The sequence below is a fragment of the Hyalella azteca genome, unplaced genomic scaffold (genome assembly GCF_000764305.2).
Source record: "Hyalella azteca isolate HAZT.00-mixed unplaced genomic scaffold, Hazt_2.0.2 contig13515, whole genome shotgun sequence".
Taxonomy (NCBI): domain Eukaryota; kingdom Metazoa; phylum Arthropoda; class Malacostraca; order Amphipoda; family Hyalellidae; genus Hyalella; species Hyalella azteca.
In genome coordinates, this window is record NW_025943433.1 from 862,938 (window position 1) to 873,394 (window position 10,457).

Sequence of the window (10,457 nt, forward strand, 5' to 3'; positions counted from 1 at the left end):
TAAACGAGCGAACAAAGAAGTTCTAACATGCATTTAAATGGAGCAAAACAAAATTAAAACCACACGCGGACAAACTCTAATTAAGGTACAGAAAAGCAAGATTGAATACGAGCAGTAATACGGTTTGAGCAGGAGGTCTTCACACAGGAGTTCACGGTTGAGGCAATAGTTACCACGATTGAGCTAAAGGGTTTCAACTATGTTGTCTCCTAACACGAGACAAACGATAAGCGTATAAACTATAAACATTTATGACGTATTTAGATAATAAATTTTAACAATAGTCGAGGACTTGGTAGTGTTTGGCAACGCACCAGGGTCTCTATAACATTGTCGCAAACATGCTAATGCTGTGCTGAATTTTTCATGTGGTTTAATTTCAAAATTGTAGATACTCTAATCTCGAATGTAATCGTGTTATATAGCGAAAAAAATGGATTTTCTCATGTTCCGCGAATCAGGATAAGACTGTTGTTAACACTTCTTATATGGCGTATGGTTTGACAATTGTCCCTTCCGGGGTTTCTTCCGCCTAATTCATTTCACGTGTGGTATTGATTAGAGTGTTGTCGCGTTGAACACTATCCAACGGTCTCTGAAGTCTGAACATTGATAAATTGACTCAATATTAAAAAATGCTACTACCTGGTCTTCCTGCTCCGACTGAAGGGCTCCATCACGTAGAACAGAATACAGAATGTTTTGTGAACAACCGCGAATTGGGCTCTGGTACTTTATACATATCAGCTGAGTAAGTAGTTCTACATACAATGTTTAATTAAGTAAGAGGGGCACTTTGACTTGGGTTGCAATTGCAATTTTTCTATTGCATTATTCAATTATATTATTATTAAGTGATTTAAAAGTGACTCATATTGTCAATTTGTCAAAGCAGAGACTTTTTAGGTACAGTTTAGAGTGACTCTAAACTAAACTTTAGACTCTTCCTCTCTTCATGCAATAATGCTAGTTGGGAAAAATTCTATTTTTTTTCTGAAATATTGCAGCTCTAATATCATATAATTTCAGTACCGTAAACTGGGGTAACTTAGACTCCCGGGGTAACTTAGACCACTTTTGGTTTTTTTAACAAAAACCCCCAAAACTCAAAAACTATTTGACATAGAAAAATTCTGTCAATGGGCATTAAAGGCCTAATACTGAGGCTACGTAACACAATAGAAAGATTTAAAAAGTTTGCATATCTAATAGGTTAAAAAATTAAAAATGTGACCCAGGAAAAAAAGNGTGACACTTGAACTCTCGTTCGAGCGCATGACAAGGGCTGTCTCTTATACACATCTAGATGTGTATAAGAGACAGGCTGACGGGTAGTGAAGTGTTTTGAGAGTCATGTGAAGGCAACAGAACTTACGTAATGCATACGGTTTTTTTTTACAGTTTTTCATTTCTCGATGCGTCCTTAATGTGTCGGAATATACCGCATTTACCCTATTCCGTCCGTGCTTCAAATTCTACTGATACGTAATGCTGTCATCCACATGTTCGAATTCCGTTCGCTATGTGAGCTAGCTGTATTGGAATACAACACGGCTTTGAATTAGAACACTAACACGGTGCAATTACATATCAATTTTAAAGTACCTTGGACCTTGGTAATTTGAGTTTTGTGAACGCCGAACTTAAATTAGAGGAGCGGCTCGCAGGCTCCAGCATGGCAGCATCATCATACATAAGATAGTGGTTTAAACCTTGAGTAAATGAGAAAATTAAAAAAAAACTAATTCTAAAAAATAATTGGTTTGCCACTATGCCCGCAGGCATGGAATATATCTAGCCTACTTGGAGAGCCATGACTGAATATTTTCAAGCCTTGGTTTTATGGATTTGCCAGCCGTGATTCCATTTTTTTGTTCCATGATTTAATTTCTTTAGCTGTGAATTCCATACCCAGGCAATTAACATGTTAACTACGATTGCTTCATCTTGTACAATTATTTCATTTTTTGTACTTTTTTTAAGCAGGGTTGCTAGAATGCTAGACGTTCATTTTTTCCGGACAAATTCCATGATTTAGTTTTTCTCAATTGCGTTGGCCGGCTAAAATTTATGATAGGGGTACTTCCTAATTAAATTTTAAATACTGCAAAAAGAAAATAAATGGAAGTTTTATAGCGGAACCTACAAATAAACTAGTATACATTGAATTATCGGCCTTTTTTGTTCTTGGAATTGGCCGATTTTATGCAACCTAAATTATGTACCACTCCCTCCTGGAGAAATACATTTTGTGGTACGCATGTGTACCAATACGTAGTCAACGTGTTAAAAGTCATTTATGAGCCAGCAGCTGTGAACTTTTCCACGTTTGTGCAGTCCCATGCAAGCGTGGAAAACATCTCCCTTTAGGGCTGCGACAAGAGCTTTCCCCTCATTTCCAGAACTGCGAGATTCCCGCCAGATTAATTACTTCCTATCTAATTGTTAACAAAAGTGCACAATCGGGCCGCAAGTTTCCAAATGTATTAAAAATTTGTCACTTCGGAGCTGCAAGATTTCAGAAAAAAGTAAGAAAATTCCAATCCTGGTCCCATGCATGTGTGACCCCTCCTAATCTCTAATTTTACCCTAAAAACAGTCAAGACTAAAATTTGTCCTTGTCCAGTTAAATGGCTATACTGATCACGTGATAATGCAGACTGACTGCTCTGACATAACCACAACTATGCAATCATCGAGGAAACGTGGTCATACTTTAGATTAGGTGCATCCAAATAAAAGGTGTTTTTTTTTTAATTATATGTTTTTTGGGGTGTAGATAAAGAATCTGAAATCCTTTTTTGGCGGTCGGCATTGGAAAACCGATTTTTTCCCCAAGGCTCTAATTTGTCAAAAAAAATCAGGCAAAAATTGGCCAAAAAAAAACTAATGTCGTGGTTGCAAGAGTATATGGGTCACCAAGGCTAAGTTAAAAACGCTATAAATCCATGTATATTGGGGCCAAGATTTAACTTGCATTTTATCTTAGAAAATATATAAAAATCGGCATATACCGTAAAATGGGGTAACTTAGACCACTTTTTTTATGAATGATGCCATTTTTTTACTAGCTAAATTAAACTTGAATTGAAACATGCAAAATACAGGTCTATACTCTAGCTTCACTTACCATAAATTGCTGGCTCCTGCCTCTCATAGTCTTTATGTAATTTCAAATAAAGTGATGGTCTTTGTTACCCCAGCTCTTGGGGTATCTTAGACCGGGTGGTAAAATCAATTATATTTTTTGGTAAAATAACTCCAGGTTTTGGTGCAATGCAGCAGAACTCTTCTAGTTACATATGCAAAGACAAACTTGAGGAAAGTGTCATAGTTTGCAAATGGGGGGTGCCGCCCCATAATGAAGGTAATGTGACTACCTAATGGCAGCCCTGATGGGGTAATATTGACTGGCTTGGAAATTAAGTTAAAATTACCATTTATATAAGACTGTAGAGTCTGAAACATAAAGAAAAAACATAAATAGGCTGTCATACATAAAATATGTTATATATGGTAATTTTATATTAACTTCCAAGCCGGTCTATGTTACCCCGTCAGGGCTGACATTAGGTGGTCTAAGTTCCCCCATTTGGGGGCGGTGCCCCCCATTTACAAACTATGACACTTTCCTATAATTTGTCATTTGCTTATGTAACTAGAAGAGTTCTACTACAATGTATCAAAACCTGGAGTTATTTAAACAAAAAATAAAAAAATTGGAGGGGGTACTCTGACAGGCTTTGAATAATAGCTTTTTTTGTGGGTCACATCTTTAATTTTTTAACCTATTAGATATGCAAACTTTTTAAATCTTTCTATTGTGTTATGTAGCCTCAGTATTAGGCCTTGAATGTCCATTGACAAGATTTTTCTATGTCAAATAATTTTTGAGTTTTGGGGGTTTTTGTTAAAAAAATAAAAAGTGGTCTAAGTTACCCTGCCGGTCTAAGTTACCCCATTTTACGGTATAAAAATTGGTTTTCCGATGCCAACTACCAAAAACGGATTTCAGATTCTTTATCTACACCCCAAAAAACATATAATTAAACAAAAAAACACCATTTTTTGGATGCACTTAATCTAAAGTAATACTGGAAACGTTTTAAATTGACTTGTTGTTATTACATTGTGCAGGATATTTTGGTGGAATCATCAAAGTATTGCGGATTGTTGAAGTTGACAATTTTATGAAACTACATGTTTGCTGGGTGCAAACTGCGATTTTTTCAATCAAACAAAAATACATGACATTAGAGCCTCAAGATTTCATACCTACTGAAATTAGGTATATGATATTGGACTAATTAGCCAGGATATTTCTGGAAAAATAGGAATTTTCCAGCCCTGCTATGAACAATTGCTAACTTCCTCACAAGGAATAAGCCAGTCAATATTATTATGCTGCTGTAATTAGCTACAGTATCAATTAAAATATGACATAATGACACTTGATTATGCTCTTTATTCTTAGAAATTTACCTACTTTGAACTTTGAATTATTTTACTTCCATGTCTGGATTTGAGTGAAGAAGAGAGTTTAAAAATTGTGATAACAGGAAACCACTGAATAAAAGTAATTAAAAGATCATGAATGCCAAAAGGTTGGGCAACAAAAGCAATGCAATACTTCCTGCAACCATGGTTTTAATTCAAGGATTTTCTTGATGCAAGTAAAATCTTTTCAAAGAAAGATATTTCTAAGTTACTTCTTTTAAATTATTTGCATTTGATTCATATTTTAGTATACTTTCTGTTGTACCGTATTAGGGCTTCATTAATACCTTGGGGATTGTTATTATGTACCGTCAACTGGGTAATAAGGGATGGTTTTGAGAAATTTTTGTTAATAACTTCTTACCATGAAACATTTCATGAACAAGTTTGGGTTCATTGTAAAGCTCTTTGCAAGGACTATCAAATGGTAACTCCAAAAAAATCCATATGCTATTTGTAAGGTGCCAGATGCAAAACAAAAGTGCCCCGTATTACCCCTGGTAGCCTGGGAACATGGTAATCAAGGAACCCTTGAAATAAAACTCAATTTTAAAATATTTGAATCATACAAAGTGTACTCATCTATTACTAACAATTCTTCCTCTTCCTTTGTAGATGATGTAGATGTACAATAAATGACATTTTTTGTGATTTTTACATGTTTTTCCTTTAGTAATATGATATTACCATATCCATACATTATCATATTATTGATGTGATATTACCGTCAACCGGGGTAACTCGGGACTGGCGGGGTAATTCGGGACAGTCCTCCGACACGGCGTAAAACTGTTATAGTAGCAAAACTAATTGGAATATTGCAAAACTAAAAATAGTGGCGTAAACGTCAACATTTTTCCTATCTATGTAGTATAAAGGGAGTCGAAAAATACGACATTTACTAGCTTTGAAAACAGGATGACTTGTAATTTCACACCATTTTAATTGGGTCAAGTGAATTCACTATAACAAAAAAAGATCGCATAAACATACCATACCTGAAACAGAAAGAAATATTTTAGTGATAACCATCATATTTTTTGGAGAAATGAATCATAGTTTAGGTTAATTACTTTTCATTCTGTGTTGCCCGGTGCACATTCTATCTATGATATTCTATGGACAATTTTATGATGACTTATGATGCATTAATATTTTGTTCGGTAAAATTTTTTCAATGAGCAAGGTAAATATAATCAATATTTTTGGTTGTTAATTTGATTTTTGGTAAACTGGAGCCTTTACTAACTGAAGTACTACTGTAAATGCATTTTTAGAGGTGTCCCTTATCACCCCAAGGAAGGTGTCCCTTATTACCCCATCCTTCGTAAATGGCCACCATTTTATTTTTTTGAATGAGATAGGCAAATTCTGTCAATCGTATTTGTGTGTAACTTTTATGTAATTGACATTTTTAATATGGCGAATATTTTTTACTACAGGCCTAAGCAGAGGTACTTTTCCAAAATTGTACTTTTCACAATTTTTTAGGGATTTTTTAAAGGTAGTAAATGAATGATTCTCTAACTTGCTCTATGCTACGTAGATAGCAAAAAAGTTGAACTTTACACCACTATTTTTAGTTTTGCAATATTTTGGTTAGTTTAGCTGCTACAACATTTCTACAATATGTGGGGTGACTGTCCTGATTTACCCCGCTTGTCCCTCCCTTATCACCCATTTGACGGTATTATATTGTTTTGTGTGATGTTAATAAATAGTTAGAGTGGGGGGAAAATATATATGTTGGTGGTCTTTGGATAGATCTGCAACAAAACACTCACTGTCTCATGCAGTTCTTTGATAGATCTAAATGTGTATAAACCTTATCAGACCTCATAGGTACAATTTACCTACACTTGATACCATTATAACATTCCCAAATTATGCTCTCTGAATTAAGTTGATGGAATATAAAAGGAAATAGTAAGTAGTGTTATATTAGATGTTTGGTGTGTATCACTGTCTGTATTATACCTCAGGCGCTTATGCTGGACCAAAGTGGATGGTGGGCCCAGTCTCTCTCTTGAATATCCTCACATAGCCATTCATGCAGTGTGCCGTGATATCACCCGCTTCCCCAGGCCTCATCTCTATGTTATGGTTGATACAGATCTGTTTCCTGAAGATCATGGTTAGTATGGTAACAGCTTATTTCTTGATGTCAAAATCATAAGACATAAGATCCATTTAATTTAAAAGTTAACAGTTGTACTCGTATGTAGGGAAACTAAGAAGGAATTTTCTAGTTCAAACCCTAAATTCTCTTATACCTTAGTTTCTGGTCCATGTTTTTTTCAAAATGGTTCAATTTTTCAAATTTGATTCAATTAAAACAATAACCATTTCCATAGCTAAACAGTCACCAAAGTCTTAAATAGTCACTAAGTTGCTGGATTTACGCTATAATTTTATTTGATGGGCTGTGTTTCTTCCTCAGAGGAAAGTGATGATGAAGATGAGAATGCAGATCCTGAAGCTCGTTGTACGTCTGTGAGATTTGTTCCCAACAATCTTGGTAACCTGGATACCATCTATCAGTCTGTCAGCAACTGCCAGATCCTCCACCCTGATCCTGAGCAGGAGTCAGATAATGGTGGGTACTGAAAGTCATCTCAATATAACACTAACCTATAGAAGGAGATAGAAGCTGTTTATCAATATTCAAAAATAAATTGATGCTACTAAACAGTTATATATATCCTAGAGAATTAACTTGCATGGAATTATTTTTATTTGTAAATTTCACTCAATAAAAACTTCATTGTATATTTTGATACTGCCAAATTGGCTGACTTCTCATAAAGTCCTGAGATGGATAAGATGAATTATGGTACCATCAGGCATAGGTATCAATTTCACCTAGAGCTTCTATCTCATTCTAACCAGTCTGAATGGCTGTGCTGCTATCTGAATGGAATAGATTTTTTTCTTCATTCCTCAATGCTTTCAATCATTACTAATGTATGCAACACAGATGTTAAAGATTTTGCTTTGAGTACCTTTGTAAAAAAATTAGTTTTATAAAATTTCAAAGTGTATTTTCTTAAAATAAACTATAATTCAATTCAAATTTTTAGTTATATTCAAGAAATTTTAACTGTCAGGTGGTCGGTTTCTATGACCCCCTGATAGATTTGTAACTGAGAGTCAGGGTACTTTGTTGTTCCAAGTATAACTAAGGCAGGACAAGTGAAACACGAGGTAACTCTAGATCTATAATAATAAACTGGCACGGGAGTGAGTACAGATGGAGGGGAATGACAGGCACAGCACCAGTACGTGCTGGAGGAGAGGACTAGCAAGATGACGGCTAGGCAGTACCGCTACAACTGACGAGCGGTAGACTTAATGTGCTATATATAGTCATTAACAGGGATGACGTCACTGAGCGTGACTACCATGTGGGTACAGAACAAGCTAAGATGATGACGTATGATAACCTAGGTCCTAGGTGATGCTAGAAGATCACCGGACATAACTTAGTTTGAATATTTAATCATCATTGACTGTGTGCACAGAGTTCCCGGAAGATGATGAAGATGAAGGAGAATACAACCTTGCTGGGCCTCTCCCTCCCGTGCGCTACGAGAACGAGCCTTATGAGGAACAAATGGAGAACGGTAAACGCAACACGATTTATTCTGTTTCCAGTTTAGTGCTAGTTTTTGTTATAGTGCAGTCTGGTATGCATGACTTGTAATACCTACTTAAAGTATGCAATACCGGTAGTGGACAAGAACCCATTCATAAAGTATTACCCTCTTCTTTTGTATTCTTATAGCAGAAATATGTTTTCAATTTCAAAGCATTACTTCTCGTCACAACTTCTGGTCTTGTTTATTATTGATGACGCGATCATTTTCTACAATTAACCAGTTTAATGTTCATTCATCATTTACAAAAATTTGATCTAAATGCCTCCCAGTGCAGCACATAATCATATATAAATTGTATCATGTGATCATTCTTGATAAATTTATTGCATGCTATGCTTCCTTAGGTCTTGGAGAGGCCGTTGGCAGTAACGGGCATGGCACGGATGCTGATGAAGAAGCTATGGATGAGGACTGCTAACTGTCAACACGGTTGCAAAATTCCTCCGCTTCATCAATTTTTTTTAATTATGGCAATATCTGTCATAGCTTTCTTACTCTATGTTATTTTGTAAGTTCTTTGTGGCCCAATCTCTGAAGCTGTTTAGCTAAAATAGATGATATGTCGCTGCTACCAACCTGTTTTATTGTTGGTTTTTGTGAAAGGAATGAGCTTGTGATAACCTCTCTTTACTTGGTTTAGCGCCCTCGTATGCTAAAAATTGTTACTTTTTTTCTTGTTTCGGAACTATTTGATTTTTTTCTAGGGTAGCTTGTTATGTACGCAGATTGAGTAATTGACACTTGGTACTATTCTCTTTCAGTTCAAGCGAGTCTATTCTACTGTGCCTTCACGCACTATAATGGATATTTATTTAATTTTTTTTCGCTTCTAGATTTCAATTTCATTAAATTGAAAGATTTCGCATTCATTTCTGACAATACTCATTATTTTACATCTTATGTCTTTGGATAACAATCATTACTTTGCTCATTATGGCTTGAGATTCGATGAACGAAATTGAAATCCAACTAAAATAGGCCATGATAATCTGATACCCATCTTATCATTGCCTGATCAAATTTAAAAGAATTTTCAGAGAGCACTTATTTTTTCCCGGCTAAATGTCACTATTTTACGGCAGAAATTCAGTTTGCTGACTATAGCAAACACCATCCCTCGCCCTCAATACTGTGAACTTAGCTGATCTCGTTCTCTTTTTTTTTTTTTTTTTTTTTTGTTCCATGTATATCATTCATTAGTTAATAGATCTCGATGTACGAATGCTTTATAGCATTTTTGGCGCTTTCGCTGCAATAGTTATTATTCAGTCGATTTTGCCAGAAAATGGACTTTAATTCCTATAAATTTCTTCTCATTACTCACGAAAAATTTGCTGGGCATTATCCTCAATAAGCGAAGATGCTGATGAATACCTAGAAAAGTGTCTGGAAATTCTTATGTGCTAACTTTGACCTTAAATATACTGTTTATGTACTAATTCTATAAGTTTACTTATTAAATTGGCCATGATTTTCAGTGATGCCACTTGTATCTGGATGTCTCATATTGTTGAATAACGAAAAATACGTTCGTGAATTTCCCAAGGCATTAACGGGCACAATCCTCTTGGGGTTCGAACCTCAATACAATAAACAATACAGTTTAGCGTGAATGTGAAGAACAAAATTATTGAGTTACTACTGAATTTTCTTTTCAATCGTGAAACAATCAGAAAAAAATGTTTTTGGGTGAGGCACTGTAATAAAAATAATGACAGTATTGTATATTTTTTTTCTCGTCGCAAAAATTCATCTCTTTAATCATAATGCTTTTTTTAACATTTTGCATCTCAGTTTTCATGCAATAAAACCTTAGCCAAGTTGCATTGTCGATCGGTAACCAGCACTTGAGATTCAGAGCATTTGATTGCTCTGTGGAAAACGTGTTGAAAAAAAGCTGAGTTAAATTCTATTTCGACAATTATTTTTGCTAAAGGCGTGCCAATATATTCATTTACCTGGTATTGAACTTCAGTAACCAATTCGTGTAATAATGTGCAATAATGGAAGCATGAGGAGTCATAAAAACCTGCTTTCATTTCGGCTCAGTCTAGGATTCAAGCGACATAAAATTACATTGTTTACTCATTTACGTTTTCAAAACATTTTGCCGACTTTACATATTTAATATATAAGTTGTGTAACGTTTTGGTTGCTCGTTAAGCTCAAAATTCAAAATATTGATGAAAAAAAAAGTTTCGCCGAATGCCTGGATAGAAGAAACGCATTTCAAAGGTAACCTAAGTGAAATTTTTACCCTAATTCGTATTTTGTAAAGCGGTTGATGGGAAGAGTTTTGAC

General features: G+C 35.1%; 1 protein-coding gene across 1 annotated transcript; it reads left to right on the forward strand.

Moving 5' to 3' along the window:
• Positions 1 to 448: 448 nt before the first annotated feature.
• On the forward strand, positions 449 to 9,336 carry LOC108670567 (methylosome subunit pICln). The gene is made up of 5 exons (XM_018158033.2): positions 449 to 751; positions 6,480 to 6,631; positions 6,938 to 7,093; positions 8,019 to 8,120; positions 8,501 to 9,336. The coding sequence occupies exons 1-5, from the start codon at positions 636 to 638 to the stop codon at positions 8,572 to 8,574; spliced, it is 600 nt and encodes a 199-aa protein (XP_018013522.1). The 5' UTR covers positions 449 to 635; the 3' UTR covers positions 8,575 to 9,336.
• The last annotated feature ends 1,121 nt before the right edge of the window (positions 9,337 to 10,457 follow it).